Below are 22,185 nucleotides of genomic sequence, written 5' to 3' on the forward strand. Positions count from 1 at the left end.
CGTCAGGTTCACAAAAGTCTTACCCGAAACTGCTACTGGGTGAACGTCAAGAAAGGTAAAATCTGTCACTCAGGACACGTGGAATTTCTGTACCATTTGTGTGCGTGGAAGAAACACCCAAATTCTCCCAATAAATTGCGAGTCCGGCTGGAGCCAAACTCCCCTAGAATTCCTCCAGGAAACCGTTGGGTGGGGCCAGGAAAGCGTTGGGTGGGGCCAGGAAACCGTCTGGTGGGATCTCCGCAGCTACTTTTCACCTGCTGTCCCTCCTGCGCTTCCTTAGAGGAAGAATCAATGCCTTGGGTGGAGCCCGAGCCCAGGCCGAGCCCAGAGCAGAAGCCCAAGCTCACCAAGCAGGACTCGGCGACCGGGCCGGAGTGGTACCAGAAATCTGAGGAATCGGAGTCGGAGGGCAACCAGCCACCCCTGGGACCCCTGGCATCCCCGAGACCCCCCGAAACCCCAGGACCCCCAGCATTGGAGCGGGACGATGCACCCCTGCCAGAGGGGGACGATGCATCCCCCCCGGCCTTCGGTGCTGGATGATGCACCCCGCCTGCGGTTGGAGCTGGACCATGCACCCCTTCCAGAGGAGGAAACTCCCGAACCCAGGGCCATCTGCAGGCACCGGCACCGCTGTCACACCGACTGCCTAGAGGCGCCGCTGTCCCGCGCCTTCCAGTGGCTGGGGTGGCAGGTGGGCGCGCACCCCTGGATCTTCCTGCTGACGCCCTTGATGCTGACAGCGGCGCTGGGCACCGGCTTCCTGTACCTACTCGAAGAGGAAGAGGAAGACCTAGAGGAGCAGTACACCCCGGTGGGGGGCCCGGCCAAGGCGGAGCGGCGCTTCGTGCAGGGCCATTTCACCACCACCGACTCCTACCGCTTCTCCGCCTCCAGGAGGAGCACCGAAGCCAATTTCGCCTCGCTTCTGGTGGTCTCCTACAGCGACTCACTGCTGTACCCGGCCACCTTTGCAGAAGTCAGCAAACTGGACGGCGCGGTGCAGGATCTGCGTGTGGCGCAGGAAGACGGAAGCCAGATCCAGTACCAGCAGGTGTGCGCGAGGTACAGGGCGCTCTGCGTGCGCCCCAACCCGCTCCTGCACGCCTGGCAGGTGGACAAAACGCTCAACCTGAGCAGCATCTCCTTCCCCATCTACAACCACGGCGGGCATCCCCTCTACCTGACCGGCTTCTTTGGAGGACGCATCTTGGGGGGCAGCCTAGGAATGGGCCACTTACTCCTGCGGGCCAAAGCCCTGCGGCTGCTGTACTACCTGAAGACCGAGGACCCTGAGGACAGCGTGCAGAGCAAGCAGTGGCTCACCCATTTCCTCAACCAATTTACCAACATTACGAACACCTTGGCCTTGAAGAAAATTGAGGTACCTGGTGGTTTGGGTTTACAGGGAGGCCAGGAGAAGGTCAGAGGGACGAGGAAGACTTGCTCCCCAGAACCCTAACAAAAGCACCTCCTGACTACTTTATGGAGCCCTTGCCTCTAGGCTGGGTGTGCTCTACCATATTTGGTACTCAATCCAATTTTCTTAACACCGACGGATGCCAGAAATCGTGAATCGTGAGTAACATTCTAGTCGATAACATTGGGTGGTTATCGTCCAACCAATGGGCCTGTTCGGTACAGACATTGATCTTCATGTTTAATTTTGGGGTTTGGTTTCTAATCATATTACAGTATTCTGAAATTCTACTTTTAGTTAAATTCTTCACTGGTTTGGGGGAGCCCCTAAAACTTGCTTGGAGCTCATTGGGATTAAAAAACAAACCGTCTTGTAAGTAAAAGTTCTGTAGTGTTAAGAAGATAACTAGCTTAGCATTTTTCAAGTTAGATACATACAAAGCAGCCCCTGGCTTAGTGTGAGGTACATAGTAGCTGTTCAGTTATTGGTGGATCTGCAACTCTATTAATAAAGATGTATAAATAAGCCTAGTGAAAGAGACACCTGCTGGAAAGAGCTTTCAAAGGCCAGGACCTCCTGAAATATTTATGCAATTGAAATAGTAAAAGACACCAACCTAATACAAATTTAGAAAAAGTTGCTAATTTCTGCAGCTATTAATGAGAACAAGATTAAACAGTTTCAGGCTAGGCGTGGCGGCTCACACCTGTAATCCCAGCATTTTGGGACACCAAGGCAGGTAGACTGCTTGAGTCCAGGGGTTCAAGACTAGCTGGGGCAACCTGGCAAAAAAAATATAAAAGTTAGCCAGTCGTAGTGGCACACACCTGTAGTCCCAGCTATTTGTAAGGCCAAGGCAGGAGGATCACTTGAGCCCAGGAGGTTGAGGGCCCTGTCTCAAAAAAAAAAAAAAGATTTCAAAGTTTTATATAAAATTCAGATTTTGTTTATTCAGGAGTTTTATTTAAACTTTGAATTTGCAAGAAACTTGAGGAATCTATAGATGTGTGGAAAGAAGCAAATTGACATTGTTTTCTCTATTCTGAAGTCATAATCCATGTATTTTTATCTTTTGCTGAATTTTAACATATTGTTTCATCACTAAAATAAAGTGTTTCAATAGTTTTTGTAACTCACACACAAATATTGTAATTAAAAGTTATTTATCTGAGTATATTTTTGTGGCAGGTGGTCCACTTTACATCACTTTCCAGACAACTGGAATTTCAGGCAACTTCTATGACTGTGATCCCTGTGTTTCACCTGGCACACGTCTCATCATTCTGTTTGCAGTCACGTCATGCTTTAGGTAAAAAGCTTTGATTAGTTTTTAAATCTCTTACTTTATGAAAAATACTTTATTATGGTAAAATATTATAATATATATGACATATGTGCTATTCTAGCCATTCTTAAGTGTACAATTCAGTGGCATTAATTACATCCACACTGGCGTGCAACCATCACAACTATCTGTTTTCAAATATTTTACATCATCCCAAACAGGAACTCTGTTACCATTTTGCAATAAATTCCCCATCACCACCACCACCACCCCCACCCAGTGCCAGTTAACCTTTAATCTACTTTGTCTCTGTGAATTTTCCTAAAGGTTTCATATAGTGGAATCATATAATTGTCTTTTTGTGACTGGCTCATTTCACTAGGCATAGTATTTTCAAGGTTCATCCTTGTAGCATGTATCAGAACCCCATTGCGTTTTATAGCTGAATAATACTGATTCCTTCAGCTTCGTTCTTCTTCTTCAAGATTACATAGATCATCGAGACTCCTTGCAATTCCATATGAATTTAAGAATCAGCTTCTCTATTTCTTGGGGGGAAATGGCTGTTGGAATTTTGATGGGGATTGTGTTGAATCTGCAGACTGTTTTGAGTAGGACTGGCATTTTAGCAATACTGAGTCTGCCAACCCAGGAACTAAGGATCTTTCCATTTATCTAGGTCTTTTTAAGTTTCTTTTACCTTGTTTGGTAGTTTTCAGTGTGCAGACTCTTCACCTCCTTGGTTAAAATTATTCTTAGGTGTTTCATTCATTTAGAGCTATTTAAATGGAATTGCTTTCTTAATTTCCTTTTTGGATTGTTTATTGCATATGTATAGAAGCACAACTAATTTTTTGGTGTTGATCTTGTATCCTGAAGTTGTGCTGAATTTATTAACTCTAGTAGTTTTCTTCTGGATTCTTTGGTATTTTTCAGGTATACAATCATGTGATCTCTGAGGAGGGAGAGTTATATTTCTTCCCTTCCAATTTAGATGCTTTTTATTTATACATTTTTTTTATCTAATTGCTCTGGCTACAACTTCCAATACAACATCGCGTATCAATGGGGAAGTGGGGCATCTTTTCTGTCTTGTTTCTGATCTGATCTGATCTTAGAGGAAAGCTTTCATTGTTTCACCCTTGAGCATGATGTTAGTTTTACTATTTTTATAAATGTCTTTACTATTTTGAGGAATTTTCCTTCATATTCCTAGTTTTTTAGTGTTTTTATTATGCAAGGGTGTTGGATTTTGTCAAGTGCCTTTTAAACATCTAGTGAGATGATCGTGTGGTTGTTGTCCTTTGTTCTATAAATATGGTATATTACATTGATTGACTTTCTCCCAATGACCTTTCTGGGATAAATCCCAGCTGACTATGATGTATAATCCTTTTAATATGCTTTGGATTGGACTTACTGGTATTTGTTAATGACTTTTGCACCTATATTCATGAGAGCTATTGGTTTGTAGTTTTCTTTTCTTATGATGTCATTGTCTAGCATTGTATCAGTGTAATGATGGTCTCCCAGAGTGAGTTAAGAAATGTTCCCTCCTCTTCAATTTTTTGGAAGAGTTTGAGAAGGATTCCTGTTACCTCCACTTTAGATGTTTGGTAGAATTCATCAGTGAAATCTGGTCCTGGACTTTTCTTTGTTGGGAGTTTTTTTATTACTGGTTTAATCTTTTGTTACAGGTCTTGAGATTTTCTGTTTCACCTTAAGTCAGTTTAGATCATTTGTGTTTTTGTAGGAATTCATGCATTCCATCTAGGTTATCCAGTTTGTTGACATACCGTTTTTGATAATATTCTCTTATAAACTTTTCTATTTCTATAAGGTCAGTAGTAACGTCTCCGCTTTCATGTCAACTTTAGTTATTTGTGTCTTCTCTTTTTCTTTGTGACACTAGGTAATATTTAATCAATTTTGTTGATCTTTTCAAGTAACCAACTTTTGGATTGATTCATTCTATTGTTTTTCTATTCTGTATTCACCTCTGTTCTAATCTTTACTCTTTCCTTCCTTTTTCCTGTGGCCTGAATGTTTGTGTCCTCCCAAAATTCCTATGTGGAAACGTAATTCCTGGTGTGATAGTAATATGAGGTGGGCCTTTGAGAGGTGATTAGAATGGGACTGATACTCTTAAAAAGAATTCGGAGGGAGATTATTAGCCCTTTCCACCATGTAAGGACATAGCAAGAAGGCACCATCTATGGAGCAAAGAGCAAACCGTCACTAGACACCAAATCTTTGGCCTTGACCTTGGATTTCGCAGCCTCTAGTACTGTAAGAAGCAATTTTCTGTTGTTTATAAGTTTCTCAGTCTATTTTGTTACAGTGGGCAGAACAGACTAAGACACCTCTGTTAGCTTTGAGTTTGGTTTTCCCTCTTTTCCCTAGCTCCACAAGGTGTTAAGTTATTGATTTGAAATCTTTTTTCTTTTTCATGTAAGTATTTACAGCTATAAATTTCCCTCTGTGCACTATTATCACTGTATCCCATAAGTTATGTTACGTTGTGTGTTCATTTTCATTCTTAACTATTTTCTAATGTCCCTTGATTGTTTAATAGTGTATTGTTACATTTTGTAGATTTGTTAATATTCCAGTTTTCCTTCTATTGTTGATTTTTAGCTTTATTCTATTGTTGGTTAGAAAAACATACACTGTATAACTTCAATCATTTAAAATTTGTTCAGACTTTTTTTACAGTCAAATGTATGATCTATCCTGGAGAATGTTCCATGGGCACTAAAGAAGAGTGTGTATTCTGCTGTCATTGGGTTGAGTCTTCTATATATTTCCATAGGGTCTAATTGGTTTGTAGTGTTGTTCATTTCTCTGTGTCCTTATTGATATTCTGCTCAGATGTTTTATGCATTGATGAAAGTGGTACATTGCATTGTCCAGCTTTTTTTTGCTTTTTTTTGTTTTTGAGATGGAGTCTCACTCTGTCACCCAGGCAGAAGTGCAGGGACACAATCTTGCCTCACTGTAACCTGCACCTCCCAGGTTCAAGCAATTCTTCTGCTTCAGCCTCCCGAGTAGCTAGGATTACAGGTGTGCATCACCATGCTCACCTGATTTTTGTATTTTTAGTAGAGATGGGGTTTCACCATGTTGCCCAGGCTGGTTTCAAACTCCTGACCTCAAGTGATCCACCCACCTCAGCCTCCCAAAGTGCTGAAATTATAGGTGTAAGTCACCACGCCTAGTCCTCTCCAGCTATTATTGTAGAGTGCTCTATCCCCCCCTTCACTTCTGTCAATATTTACTTCATATATTTCGGGTCTCTGTTATGCAGTGCACATATGTTTACAGTTGTTATAGCTTCTTGGGGAATTGACCCTTTTATCAATATATAATGTACTCCTTTGTCTCTAAGTCTTTTTTGCCTGATGTTAGTGTAGCCACTCCTGCTCTATTTTGGTTACTATTTGTGTAGAGCATCTTTTTATATACTTTCAATCTACTTATATTTTTGGAGATAAAGTAAGTCTGTAAACAGCATATAGGTAGATCATGTTGTTTTATCCATTCTGCCAACCTGTCTTTTGATTGGAGAGTTTAATCTATTTACATTTAAGGTAATTGCTGACAAGAAAGAACTTTTAACTTTTTTATGTTCTATCTGTCTTACAACTTTTTCGTCCTTCATTTCCTCTATTATGCTTTATTTTTTTCACATTTCTTTTTTCTTTTCAGACAGGGTCTTTCCCTGTTGCCCAGGCTGCTGTGGAACGGCACAATCGTAACTTACTGCAGCCTTGAACTCCTAAACTCAAGCAATCCTCCCACCTCAGCCTCCTGAGTAGCTGGGACTACAGGCACTTGCCACCACATCTGGCTAATTTTTATTATTTTTTGTAGAGACAGGATCTTGCTGTGTTGCCTAGGCTGGCCTTGAACTCCTGGCCTCAAGTGATCCTCTCACCTCAACCTCCCAAAGTGGTGGGATTACATTGTGAGCCACCCCCACTGGTGGGTGCAGCATGAGCTACTATGCCTAGCCACATTTCCTTTTGTTTTTTTGGAGACAGAGTCTGGCTCTGTCACCCAGGCTGGAGTGCAGTGGCACAATCTCGGCTCACTGCCAGCTCTGCCTCTTGGGTTCATACCATTCTCCTACCTCAGCCTCCCGAGTAGCTGGGACTACAGGTGTCCGCTACCACGCCCAGCTAATTTTTTGTATTTTTAGTAGAGACGGGGTTTCACCGTGTTAGCCAGGATGGTCTCGATCTCTTGTCCTCGTGATCCACCCGCATCGGCCTCCCAAAGTGCTGGGATTACAGGCGTGAGCCACCGTGCCTGGCCGCCACATTGCATTTTTTTTTTTTCTGGTATACAATACACTTGGGAATTATACTGCACCAGGTAAGATTTCTATCACAGTGACATTCCATTATGCTTTCTTTTATGTTTAGTTTATATTTTTCTAGTGAGCTGTTTTTATTCTCTTTTCATCCCCTTTTGTGATATTTTTAGAGATTTTCTTTGTGATTACCATGGGGATTTTATATAACATCCTAAATTTAAAATAGTCTGTACTGAATTGATACCAATTTAATCCAAAACCATATAAGAACCTCTTCTCCTCTTTGTCACAAATTACACCTTAATATATTGTATGCCCTATAACATAGATTTACAGTTTTTTTTATGCATTTGTCTTTTAACTTCTATAGAAAATAAAATGTGGATTTACAACCAAAAGTACAATAATACTTGCTTTTATAGTTGTCCATGCATTTCCTTTTACTGGATATTTTTATTTCTTCATACAAGTTAGTTACTGTTTATAGTAACTTTCTAAATTCCCCAGTATGCATAGTTGCTTTTCAATGTCCTAAATTCTCAGAGAAATGCTCCCCATCTTTTGTCTTAGTGTTTTGTACATTTGGGGTGTGATCTCTTGCCCTAGCCATCTGAGGGTTGTTAATTCAGGTTGCAATGTTTGCCACCTTTTTCAACCTGAGTTTTGAGTTAAGCAAAACAGAAAGGAGCACCTTGCATGAGTCCTTTGTGTAGCCAGACATATTATATACATATGTGTGTGTGTGTGTGTATATATATATATATATATATATTTTTTTTTTTTTTTTTTGAGATGGAGTCTTGTTCTGTCACCCAGGCTGGAGTGCAGTGGCGCAACCTCCACTCACTGCAACCTCTGCCTCCCGGGTTCAATCCATTCTCCTGCCTCAGCCTCCTGAGTAGCTGTGATTACAGGCATGTGCCACCACACCCAGCTAACTTTCATATACAATATTTCTTGAGTAAAATTCGCTCTTCCCCCTCCAGATCCGGTGAAACACTCTGACACTGGGACTCAGGCTGTCATCACTTTAATACTGCCTCTGCTTTTGAGACTGTGGCCACTTTAACACCCCTGCTACCTTAACACTGCCACCATGCCAGAAAGGGGGGCGATTTTTTCTTTTTACTTTTTTTTTTTTTTTTTTTTGGTTCATCACTCGCTTGGTTGCTCTCACTTTTTCCAGGGTTCATAAAATTGCTTCTGACAGTTTCTGCTTTTTTTTTGGATAATTCTTTGAGAGGACAAGAGCTTCTTATTCTACCATTTTTCCTGACATCCCGTGCTAAACTCTTATTTTTTAAGCCTGGTGATTTTTAAAAACATTTTTTCCCATCAGCAATAGTGTCTAATCAAATGGAATAGTAAAAGAAATTGTGGCCAGTTTTGTTTGATTTGGCGTATCTTTTTTACCTAACATATTGCATCAATTACGATTAATTGTTCCATTTGGAAGGCAGGTAAGTTGGTAGAACCAGGAAGCACGTCCTATTTCTACTAATTTAAAATAGTACTTTTCACTTCATAAAAAATTAAGTTCAAATTTAATTGACTTAAGTGTCTCCATTGTTCTAATATGCAGTTTACCTTGTTAAGCACTTAAAAATTGTTCTCTAGGCATTAAGGATAGTTTGTGTTCTTGTTTGAGTTCAAACTAAAATATGAAAGACATCATCAAACAACAGAATTTAGATGTAGGAGGAACCCCATAGATTATATTCTAATTAATTTACATCAGAGTCACCCAGAGAGCCATAAACCAGATATTCTCAGGCACCACCCTACCAAATTAAAATATCTTGGGGTTAAATCTGGAAATCTATATTTCAGAAATTTCTCTAGCTGATTCTTACATGTAGGTAGGTTTAGGGACAAATAATATAATTTAACTATTTAGATGTATGGAAAAGAAAGATGAAGTCTCAGTAGGTAAAGGGATGTGAAGACATTGGGGACCTCTTTGGGTCAATAAACTACCTCATAATTTTGTTACCCTGGAAAGAAGGACCACATCCCTTAGAAACAAAGAAACTTTAAAAAGAAACAAAAAAACCCCGCAAAATTCAGTCTACTAAACTTAGTAGGATAAAGCATTTTAAAAATTCAGTCTACATGTTACTAATAATTGGTTTGACAAAACTTTTCTACTAGATAGATAGTTGGTTTTGAAAATACAAGTTCTAGTCAGTTCTTACATATCTTTACAAATGATTTGGACAATAACGCAGAAAAATATTTAATAAGAGAATTGGAAAATGATTTATAGTTGTCTCTAAAGACTCTTCTATGCTTATGTAACCACCATATTGAACACAAGACTCATAAGGTATAAACATAAAGCAGTTGTGTTTTTGTCTCCCTTTGTTTCCTGTTAGTTTACTAGGTAGAGCAAGTTCTTCCTCTGCCTCACGAAAATTCAGGCAGTCCCTATGTTATGGTCATTCTCAAGCAAGACAAAAAGTCCTCCAGTCAGAATTAAAATGTCCATGTTCATGTTCATGTCATAAACAAAAGTGGTAACTTGATTTGAAGCTAAGGTTTTTCCCCCTCTCCTAGCTGGAGCATGCTACACGGAATAGCCTTTAATAGGGAAAAAGGGATATTCCAGGCCTCTCCTGTCACTTCTCCTACTATCCACCTTGCTGAGTGGTTCACAGACTGGAGCGTGCTCAAAGAGTAGGAGAAATGGAATTGAAAAATTATTAAGATATGAATGCTGCCACGGCAGTCTAACATATGTCTTCTCTGGTCTTGAATATGAAATTGATCCTCTCGCAAGTGTTTGTTTGGTGTTTTGTGTTTTGTTTTTTGAGATGGAGTCTCACCCAGCCTGGAGTACAATGGCACAATCTCAGCTCACTGAAACCTCCACCTCCTGGGTTCAAGCGATTCTCCTGCCTCAGCCTCCTGAGTAGCTGGGATTACAGGCATGCGCCACCACACCCGGCTAATTTTTGTATTTTTAGTAGAGACGGGGTTTCGCCATGTTGGCCAGGCTGGTCTCAAACTCCTCAGGTGATCCGCCCACCTCCGGCTTTCCAAAGTGCTGGGATTACAGGCGTGAGCCACTGCACCCGGCCGCCTACAAGTGCTTTTATAAGTTCCCTGGACACCTCTTGCTCCCCCTCTTCCCTTATCACAGAGGGTCTCTTATGTCTGTTCTGGGTGGAGCTTCCTAGACAGTTCTAGTACTTATCCCCATTTTGCCTGTCTCACACACACTCATATATGAAGGTTATACCTTGCATACACGCATTTAGCTCATTTAAGACACATATTCAAACATATTTCAGGATTCTATATTTATTGTCTTGCAATGAAGTCACTTAAATAAGACTTTTCCATAAGCCTATGCTCTAAATTGAACTTAATTATAGTTCATGCTATTTCATGTATAGTAATGCCCTGCTTTTCCACAGGAATACTATCCAAGACATCCAATGGATGCCTGAAACCACAGATAGTACTGAACTTTATTTATATCTAGCCAAAGTCTCTGTAATCAATACTATACTTCACTCCCCTATCCTAAGAAAAATTCACAGCTAAGAAAAGGAGGAATGGGCATAACCTTGTCATATATACCTTTTATCCAAAATCTTTCTGATTTTGAAATTCATCTCTTTTACTTTCTTATCTTAAACTCCTATAAACCAATATTGTTGTTTTAAAAATGTATTATAATAGGCCGGGCGCAGTGGCTCATGCCTGTAATCCCAGCACTTTGGGAGGCCGAGGCAGGCGGATCACCTGAGATCAGGAGTTCGAGCCCAGCTGGCCAACATGGTGAAACTCCATCTCTACTAAAAATACAAAATTATCCAGGTGTGGTGGCGCATGCCTGTAATCGCAGCTACTTGGGCGGCTGAGACAGGAGAATCACTTGAACCTGGGAGGCAGAGGTTGCAGTGAGCTAAGATCGCACCATTGCACTCCAGCCTGGGCAAAAAGAGCAAAAGTCTGTCTCAAAAGAAAAAAGAATTATAATAAGATATTTTATTATAACAAAGCAATTTACTTTTGCCCTGGAATTTATATGTGTATGTGTGTTGACTTGGGGCCCTGACCTAAATTCATAGTACCAGGTTGAGAAAAAGTGAAATACAATAACAGTACAGGCATTTTATTAGCAAGAAGAATTTTATCTATTTAAATGTGATCTCCCCTGCAGGTCTTTAGTCATGTTCCTGCTGTTTTGAAACCAGTGGTTCCAGTTCCTCAGCTCCTAGACTTTAATTCCCAAGTTAGTTTCTCTCCCCGACTAGAATATCTGAATGCAGGTATCAGTCATTTGTTCTGAAGCAATTTTTAACAAGTAAAATCTAAAACCAGAGGTTGTTGCCAATATTTTAAAAGGTAACGTTATGGTTGTTGAGGAGGTAAAGCACTGAATCATACTTTAAAATATTCTGTATATAGTCCCATTCCTGTTGGTTTGCCAAGGAAACAGGCACAGATTGGGTCATTTAAAATATAGCGCATTTTAATTTTTTCCAAATTCGTAGCAACTTTTCCACAGAATCCACTTCACCAGTAGAGAAGAATCCTGAAAGTAACTTGAAAGAAGACTTTCCTACTGTATGTTAACAACAATACACATTGTACTAGCTTTGAAATACAGGAGGTATTTAATGTTGTGTTGTGGCTAGTTAGAGATCAGGAATAGGTGAAAAGATAACTGCTTGTATGTTCTTTCTCTAGTGCAGTTTGCTCTTCATTACCTGTTATATTCCATTCACACCCTTCTGAAGATCAGAGTGGAATTAGCCATTAGCAGTGTTTTAGTACTTCTTTGTGGCTCCAAAATGCCAGTCAGTGACTTAGTGCTTGGCTGGCTGCAAAGAATCACATGTAGGAAAGTTGGTAGAAGTACAGATTTACAGATTTCTCACTTTTCTGCTCCCTTTCTTTCCTTTTATTTATTTATTTATTTTTTAATTGGTCTGAGATTGTCCCTGGGAATTAAAGGTCTCCAGAAGATACGTGTGGAAATTATTGCCTTAGAGATTTTTGACTACGTGTCCAAGTCAAAAATGTTATCCATTGATGAAAGCTGCCACCACAAATTCTGATTTTTCCCTCCAACTTTGCAGGTTGGACTGCATACGAAACAAAATGTGTGTTGCAGCCTTTGGAGTGATTTCTGCTTTCTTGGCAGTGGTGAGCGGCTTTGGCCTGCTGTTGCACATTGGGGTGCCATTTGTCATCATAGTTGCCAATTCGCCGTTTCTTATTCTAGGTGAGTAAAACAAAACGGGAGGCTACACAGTGTGTATGTGGCGGGGTAGGGGATATAAGGGAAAGAATTGTATTGAGGTGGCTCTACAGTTCACCAATGAGGTGCCAGGAAACAGGGAAATGAAATCGAACTGGATATCTCTAGAGGTGGAAAGATCGAGTATCCTAATGGAAAAACAGACCATGTACGTGAACAGCAGTTCACATGTAAAAAACAAAATACGAATCACTAAAAATACAGTCATGTATCACTTAACATTGAGGGTCTGAGAAATGCTTCCATAGGCAATTTTGTCGTTGTGTAAACTTCCTAGAGTGTACTTACACAAACCTCAATTGTATATGCTACAATGCACCTCGGCTATGCTGGCCTCCTACTCCTAGGCCGCAGTCCTGTACGGCATGTTACTATGCTGAATACTATAGGTAACTGTCACACAATGGTAAGTATTTGTATATCTAAATATATCTAAACATAGAAAAGGTACAGTAAAAATGTGGTAGAAAATATAAAAAATGGTCCACCTGTACAGGGTACTTATCACGAATGGAGCTTGCAAGAATGAGAGTTGCTCCGGGTAAGACAGTGAATAAATGTTGAGTGAACATAAGGTATAGGACATTCCTGTACACTACTGCAGACTTTATAAACACTGGACACTTAAGCTATTGCTACCTTTATTTAAAATGTAGTTTTCTTTCTTCAATAATAAGTTAACCTTAGCTTACTGCAACTTCATTATTTTATAAACTTTAAAGATTTTTTACACTTTTTGACTTTTGTGATAACACAGCTTAAAACACAAACACATTGGAGAGCTGTACAATAATATTTTCTTTCCTTATATCTTGGTGTAAACAAACTCTGCCAGTCTTATGAAAGTATAGCACATACAATTATGTACACAACACAATACTTAATAAACAATTGTTACTGCTTTATATATTCACTATGCTAAATTTTATGTCATTATTTTAGAGTGTACTCTAACTTATGAAAAGAATAGTTAACTGTAAAATAGCTTCATGTAAGTTATTCAGGAGATATTTCAGAAGAAGGCATTGTTATCGTAGCAGACAACTCCACGTGTCCTGAAGACCTTCCAGTGGGACAGGATGTGGAGATGGAAGACAATGATAGTGATGATTCTGACCCTATGAAGGCCTAGGCTAATGTGTGTGGGTTTTGGTTTGTTTTTTGTGATGGAGCCTCACTCTGTCACCCAGGCTGAAGTGCAGTGGCTCAATCTTGGCTCCTGGGTTCGAGCAGTTCTCCTACCTCAGCCTCCTGAGTAGCTGGGACTACAGGCACGCACTACTATGCTCATATGTGTTTTTGTATCTTAGTTTTTAATAAAAAGTTTAGAAAGTAAAAAAATAAAATAAAAATTTTTAAAAATAGAAAAAGGCTTATAGATTAAAGATATAAGTAAAGAAAATATTTTGTATAGCTGTCCAATGTTTTTGTGTTTTAAGCTGTGTTATAAAAAGCCAAAAAATTTTTTAAAAACTTAAAAGTTTATAAAATAATAAAGTTACAGTAAGCTAAGGTTAATTTATTATTGAAGACAGAAAAATATATTTTAAAATAAATGTGGTGTAGCCTAAGTATCCAGTGTTTATAAAGTCTACAGTAGTATACAAGAAAGTCCCAGGCCTTCATGCAAACTCTACAAAATGGCTTACATTAAATCAATTACATACGTCTTAACTATAGTTATTTATGGCTGTGGGGTACACTGGATGATTAGGTGTGAGTGCGTAGGAGGAAGGTATGCCTTGAAAAGCTAGAATAAATAAGCTAATATCCAGTACACAACTCACTATCTCCCCCAGAAAACCAAGTATTAGTTTTTCCAAGATGCTTACTTTCCAAAATATAAACATCTTTATTTTCTCATGCTTACTGTAAAATAAATTCTGAACTTACCAAAAATACAAAGAAAAATGGAAAACGACTGTAATTCCACCCTTCAGGGATAATTCCTGCTAATATCTCTATGTATATCCATCCAGAATTTGTTCTATGCAAATATACACATGTAGCTATCTCTCCATTTCAAACATCTTATTTTGTAACAAGAAATTTTCGTTTAACATTAAATATCTACCTCTTTTTAAAAAGACTGAATATGACTCCAATCTAACGCTATGTTTGATTTGGCCAATCTCATACCGTTATGGGATTATGTTGTTTTCGATACTTTCCTATTATAAATTACACCAAAATGAACATACTTGTTCTACTTTTGAGCATTTGTCCAATTAGGACAAATTCCTGGAAGTAGAATTGACAGTCAAAGGTATTCCCTTTTTAAGTCTTTTGCTTTGTTGCAAACTTGGACTGAAAAATTGTGTGCCAATTTCCATTTCTCCCTAGTGGACTGAGTGTCTTCATTTGCAGAAAACCCTCCAGAAATCCTCAGTCTTGCTAATATTGATTAATAAGAAAACCAAGTGTCTCACTTGTGGTTTAATTTGCATCCCTTGATTAATTGAAAAGTCAAATATTTTTTTCTTATACCGTTATTCACTACATAACGACGTTTGGGTCAAAGATAGACTGCATACACAAAGCAGACCACATATACAATGGTAGTCCCAGAAGATTATAATGGAGCTGAAAAATTCCCATCACCTGTTGTTATCATAGCTATCCTATTGTCATAACGCAATTCATTACTCACATGTCTGGTAGGAGGTTGGAGGGAGGTGAAATTTATCTGCAAATGCTCATGCTGCCCTTTCCAGTTCCTTTTTTTTTGGTCATCCCCTTTCCCAGGCTTCAGTCATGACTTGAAAATTCTCTGATGTTCTCCTATTCCAACCAATCTGAAATATCACTGAGGAAAGGAACTAATTATCTAGTAGGCATTAATATGTAAAGAATTCTTAAGATTTACCTTGACACATATTTCTGATCTCATTACAATGAACTGGGCAAGTGGAATTTGAATACCAACGTCCTAGGTATCAGAAACAAACTAGCAGAAAAACTATATCTGTGTATGTGCCTGTGCGTGTCTATAAACTATGTGGTGCCTCTCAAATCATACCACAGAGATAGCCAGATGCTCACTGTAGAACACATTAAGTCCAGCTTATATTTCAAGCAACAGAATGTTGGCTGGATGTGTCTGTACATGAGCATGAAATATCTTACAAGAGAAAATGATCTCTCAAGCAATCTATTGGAATCAAAGACACACATTGCCAATGCTGCTTTGACTGATACCCATCTAGCCAGGTTTCCTGACCTCATCATGGAAACACCCTAAGCAAAGAGTAGAGTATACTGCGCTACGTGCATAATAGGAGTATGTACAAAGCAAAGACTTATTACAAAGGAAGGAGTAATGAGTTCTGTTGTAAAGTCAGAGGCAACCAGGGAAAGCATCACAGAGAAGGTAGTATTTAATCAGAGGGTTGGACAAGATAAATAAAACCTTAAGATATAGAAAAAGAAAATGGTTTCAACCAAGCTGTTTAATTTTTAATGGATAGTAATATGTACAAAGATGAACATTCTGTTTCTTTTTTTTTTCTTTATTTTTTTTTGTTACAGGTGTTGGGCTCGATAACATGTTTATCATGATTTCTGCCTGGCATAAGACCAGACTTGCAGATGACATACCAGAGCGGATATCCAATGTCTATTCAAAAGTGGCAGTGTCTATTACAATCACCACCATCACTAACATCCTGGCCTTCTATACAGGGGTTATGAGCTCTTTTAGGTCCGTACAATGTTTTTGCATCTATACAGGAACGACCCTGTTATTTTGCTATTTTTATAGCATCACCTGTTTTGGAGCATTTATGGCCTTGGATGGTAAAAGAGAAGTAGTCTGCCTACGCTGGTTGAAAAAGGCTGACCCAAAATGGTCCTCATTTTAAAAGTTCTGCTGTTTCCCATTTGGTTCTGTCCCAGATGAACATGGAACTGATGTCCATCCAATGAATTTGTTTTTTAGAGACTATTTTGGCCCCTTTCTCACAAGCAGTGAGTCCAAGTATTTTGTAGTCTTTATATACATTTTGTACATCATAAGCAGTATATATGGGTGTTTCCATGTGCAGGAAGGTTTAGACCTTTGAAATCTGGCAAGTGACGATTCCTACATTACACCATATTTTAATGTAGAGGAAGATTATTTTTCAGATTATGGTCCCAGGGTTATGGTTATTGTTACTAAAAAAGTTGACTACTGGAATGAAGATGTTAGGCAAAAACTGGAAAACTGTATTAAAATTTTTGAAAAAAATATCTATGTAGATAAAGATCTTACAGAATTTTGGTTAGATGCATATGTGCAATATTTAAAAGGTAACAGCCAAGATCCTAATGATAAGAATACTTTTATGAACAATATTCCTGATTTTTTAAGCAATTTTCCAAATTTTCAGCATGATATTAATATTTCATCATCAAATGAAATCATTTCTTCCCGAGGCTTCATTCAGACAACAGGTGTTTCTTCCTCAACCAAAAAGAAAATAATGTTATTCCAATTACGACTCATAGCTGAAGACTGTCAAATTCCCTTAATAGTATATAACCAGGCATTTATATATTTTGATCAATATGCTGCAATAATAGAAAACACTGTTCGAAATGTATTGGTTGCATCAGCAGCTATATTCATTGTTTCCTTATTGTTAATCCCTTGTCCATTTTGTTCCTTGTGGGTGACTTTTGCTATTGGTTCTATGATTGTAGGAGTAACGGGTTTCATGGCGTTATGGAAAGTCAATCTTGATTCCATATCCATGATTAATCTTGTCATTTGTATAGGATTTTCTTTCGATTTTTCTGCACACATTTCCTATGCATTTATTTCTAGTTCTCAGCCCTCAGTAAACCAAAAATCAATTGAGGCATTATATCTTCTAGGCTACCCGGTGTTACAAAGTGCAATTTCAACAATATTAGGGGTGTGTGTTTTAGCTTCAGCGAAAGCATACATCTTCAGAACATTTTTTAAGATTATGTTTCTTGTTACGGTATTCGGGGCAGCTCATGGCCTAATTTTTATTCCAGTATTCTTAACCTTTTCTGGAAGGTTTATTTGAATATCCACTAACAAATCAAAGACCAATTCTATAATTCCTCATTGCCCCAATCCAATCTGATTTTTTTAAATGCACTATTAAGAATAGTCAACAAACTACTGGGAGACCAAGGTGGGTGGATCACCTGAGGTCAACAGTTCAAGACCAACCTGGCCAACATGGTGAAACCTTGTCACTACTGAAGATACAAAAATTATCCAGGCATGGTGGCGTGCACCTATAATCCCAGCTACCTGGGAGGCTGAGGCAGGAGAATCGCTTGAACCTCGGAGATAGAAGTTGCAGTAAGCTGAGATCATGCCACAGCACTCCAGCCTGGGTGACAAGAGTGAGACTCCGTCTCAGAAAAAAAAAAAAAAAAAAAAATTGGTCAACAAACTAAAAACAAGGGCATGTTTCCTTGACTTGGAAATCCCATTTTAAATTATTATTTAAAATATACTGATAAAAATTAATTAGTCTTATGTTAAAATATCTTCACTAAATTAGGAAGTGTTATCTTTCTTACAGTCTTTACAACCAAGTACAAGGTACAACTTTTCTGTTATTTTTTCCCTTTACTTTATATTTATACCTGAAATTCAACTACTGTATGTATGGTTCATACTATAAATGGAATATTGTTTTCATTGTACTTGCTACATGCATTCATATGTGAAAATATATCTTATCATTTATTTTTCCATTCAAAGGCTTTTCTACACATTTTGTTCATGGTATATTTTGGTAAAAAATTTTTAAAGTTTATAAATCCAATGTATCATATTTTTTCATGGTTAGTGCTTTCTTATCCTAAGAAATACACTGACTACTCCAAGGTTACAAATAAAGTCATCTATGTTTTCTCCTCTAAGCTAGTAGTTTTGATTTTACATTTAGGCCTGTGATCCATACACATGTATTTGTTGGGCCGTATGGATAGAGGTCCGTTTCCTTCTCATAAAAGCTGCCCATTTGTCTCAGCATCATTTGTGAAAAGACTGTCCTTCAGGATAGGATTAACTTGGCATCTATATAAAAAATAAATCAGTTGACAATTTATGTGTGGTTCTAATTTTGTGCCATTGATCTGTTGGTCTGCTCTAAGCCCAGTACCACCACACTGCCTTCATTACTGAAGCTTTATATTAATTACTGAAATTAGGCTGTGTATGTTGTCCACTTTGATTTTTATTAATCTTTCTGATTTCAAAGTTTATCTTTGTTATGTTCTTTTTTTTTCTTTTTTTTTTTTTGAGACAGATTTGCGCCCTGTCACTCAAGCTGGAGTGCAGTGGTGTGATCATAGCTCACTGCACCCAAAACTCCCGGGCTCATGTGATCCTCCTGTCTCAGCCTCCGAGTAGCTGGGAATACAGTCATGCCAGTACATCTGACTAATTTTTTGTTTTAATTTTTTTTTTAAGAGACAGGGTCTTTCTGTGCTGTCCAGGCTGGTCTTGAACTCTTGGCCTCAAGCAATTCTTCTGCCTCAGCCTCCCAAACTGCTGGGATTACAGGTGTAAGCCACCATACCAACACTTTGTTACTTTTTTATCTTAAACTCTATAAATCAATATTGTTTTTTTAAAGAAGGTATTCATCATAATAAAACTATACTGTAACAAAGCAATTCACTTTTACCCTGGAACTTGTTGGTTTTGGGCCTTGAATTTAACTCGTCACACCAATGGGATGGGAAAAGTGAAAAACAGCAACAGTGTAGAAGTTTTATTAATGATTAGAAATGTTAGCTATTTAAATATGATCTTGCCTAAAGGCTTTAGTCATGTTTTTCCTGTTTTGCAATCAGTGGCTCCCGCTCCTTAGTTCTCTCTCCTAGACGTCAATTACAAATTAGTTTCTTTTCCTCACCAAAAATATTTGGGGTGATGTGAGCATAAACGGGGTAGAATGTAGCTCTGAGAGCCCATTTCACCACAAAAATTAAAAAAAAAAATTGAAAAAAGCAAAAACTGTTAGAAAAGATTCTAATTAAACTCTGAAAAATGGTCCAAGGTTTACACCAACCAAGTGGACACCAAATCAGAAAAAAAGCAACTTAAAAATGGTGGGAAAACTTTATGGCATTTTTATTTGCCTTTGTCTCACACCCCCCTCCCTGGCTTGATAGTGATAGTGGTCCTAAAAAGGTAGCCTAGGCCAGGCAGGGTGGCTCAGGTCTGTAATTCCCAACACTTTGGGAGGCCAAGGGGGGTGGATCACCTGAGGTCAGGAGTTCGAGACCAGCTTGGCCAACATGGTGAAACCCCATCTCTACTAAAAATACAAAAATCAGCCAGGCCTGGTGGCATGCACACCTGTAATTCCAGCTACTCAGAGACTGAAGCAGGAGAATCGCTTAAGACCTGGGAGGCAGAGGTTGCAGTGAGCTGAGATCGCATTACCGCACTCCAGCCTAGGTGACAGAGCAAGACTCCGTCTCAAAAACAAAAAAAAAAAGTAGTCTACATTCATTCCTACCAGGTGTGGGACCCAGATTCCTAGTTCCAGAGGGAGAAAAGACCTCATTCACAGAGAGTTTGTCTGTTTAAACATGTCTACGAGCTATCAGAAGACTGACACAAAGCACTTACGCTTGTTTTACCTTCCCCAGAACTCACTCATGGTGAAAAGTTAGCAAGAATTTCCTTAAAACATCGTAAGCCAAATGAACAGCCCACAAGCATCAGGGGCAAAACATTACTGTTGAGGTATTTAATAGTGCCCTATAAGCCAGGGAGGATAGGCTGGGCCAACAGTTTCTTTGTCAAATTAAGGCATTCAAAAGCACCTTTATATACTGGGATTTTTTTTTTTTTTTTTTTTTTTGCTTTGAGACAGTGTCTTACTCTGTCACCCAGGCTGGAGTGCAATAGAGTGATCTTGGCGCTCTGCAACCTTTGCCTCCCAGGTTCAAGCGATTCTCCTGCCTCAGCCTCCTGAGTAGCTGGCACTATAGACGGGCGCCACCACGCCCAGCTAAGTTTTATATTTTTAGTAAGGATGGGGTTTTGCCATGTTGGCCAGGTTGGTCTTGAACTCCTGACCTCAGGTGATCCATATACTGGGAATTTTAAAGCCATGCAGAGCTGCGAAAACTCAAAGCTTTAACCTCTGGCTAATCACTCCAGTCCAGCAGGAAGTGAGGGGGGTGCTGTAGCTCCCTTGGGGTATGCTCACCAAGGTGATGCTTCCCTAGGGTACTTCTCCTCTATGCGATTGCACAAGGCTAGGGGACAGGACCAAGGAATACCAGGGTGCTAGATCTCTCTAGTGGCACTAGTAGTCTCCATGAACAAATGGCCGTATTCCCAGAAGAGACTAAGCTGCTCACAGGGGATGCTGTAGCTCTTCCTGTAGCTACCTAGGGCCCAAGATTCAAACACATGTCTTCCAAAAATATGGCATCATTTAGTGATGGCTCTGTAAAACTAAAAGCAGATAGGGTTCATTGGGCTGCAAAGGTGGATGGCCATCTTTTGACTCAGACTGAATACAGATGTTCCAACCAACCGGCCAAACTACCTGCAGTGATGATGGCCAAGCAGGTCACCCCTACCACCATATTGCTACATTTTCACGGGCCATTGCCAGCAGCCTAGTTAAATTGTCAGGAGAATGGTGGCTGAGTGACTAGGCTATTAAAGGATCCCCTGTGTGAGGACAAGGACTATGCCAACAGCTTCCTGTCTTGAAGGGACAAATACATGTCACCCATGTGGACGCTAGGAATACCATAGCCACCCTTGAGATAACATGTCATGTTTTTTGGATACTCCGTGAGATGTCCTATTAACCAAACAACATACTTCACTGCCCAAGCAACATGACACAGGTTACACTTTCAGAGGATATGATCAGAGGATATGATGGCCTTTCCATGCAGCCTATTATGCACAGGCCAGTGAAACCATTAAATGATGGAACAGCTGATTCACACAGCAACTGAAGAGAGAACATCAAGACAACCTGCTGGTGGGGTGGTACCCCCACCTGACTAGGGCAATGTAGGCACTAAACACAGGGAAAACACAGCATTGCAACACATGTTGAGAAACACTGAACTAGGTAAGGGTGGTGGTGGACCAGGCAGCTGCCTGATTGGCCTGAGCCTGCAAAATCCTCGTATTTTCAACAATTCTTCTTTTTTCACTTTAGAAAGCATATCCTGTGGGTGGTTTGCAGTTCAGGCTGCCCCAGTACCCCCAGACAGGGGGCTCTCTGACTCTAATCTGGAGGCAATGCTTCCTCTTGGTGCCTCCCCTCCCCTCTATGTGATTCCACAAGGGTGGGTGACAAAACCAAGGAATACAAGGGTGCTAGGGTCCCTCTAGGGGCACTAGGGACATCTGATCCTTCCAGTCAAGTGGGCAGTGTCATCAGGCATATTAAGTTTTTACAGGACACGCTTTCTCTTCCTACACTGGACAAATGAGGACAAAAGGTCTGGGTTAAGCAGCAAGGGCAAGGGGTGCCCTCAGAGGTGGCAACCTCAGGATAGGGGCAGACAGGCTAGGTCACTATACCACCTCAGCCCAATTCTTATCTGATGGGTAGGAAACACCTGGGCCCCCTGGGAGGGGTAGGGGTGGGGCACGAACCTGTCAGTCTGCTTTTCCACAAGGATGTGGCAGCAGAAGCCTTGAGTGTGTCTTTGGTGGGCTTTGGTGGGCTCTTTCAAGCTGTGGCTATGGCAGGCAACCTGACAAAGTGTTGGATCTGCCACCCTGGACCTCCTCCTGTCACAGACCACAGCAATTCTCTCCTGCCAGTGGTAAACTAAACCATTGATCTGTTCTCACGCTGCTAATAAAGACATACCCAAGTCTGGGTAATTTATAAAGAAAAAGTGGTTTAATGAATTCC

At 39.8% G+C, this 22,185-nt stretch overlaps 1 protein-coding gene across 1 annotated transcript; it reads left to right on the forward strand.

Moving 5' to 3' along the window:
• Positions 1-294: 294 nt before the first annotated feature.
• On the forward strand, positions 295-16,789 carry PTCHD3 (patched domain containing 3). Its single transcript, XM_025397441.1, is given in 7 exon segments — positions 295-519; positions 521-1,387; positions 2,612-2,693; positions 2,696-2,732; positions 12,120-12,265; positions 15,830-16,005; positions 16,718-16,789. Coding segments are annotated over 7 exon segments (1,605 nt in total).
• Positions 16,790-22,185: the final 5,396 nt, after the last annotated feature.

This window comes from Theropithecus gelada, chromosome 9 (assembly GCF_003255815.1).
Source record: "Theropithecus gelada isolate Dixy chromosome 9, Tgel_1.0, whole genome shotgun sequence".
Taxonomy (NCBI): domain Eukaryota; kingdom Metazoa; phylum Chordata; class Mammalia; order Primates; family Cercopithecidae; genus Theropithecus; species Theropithecus gelada.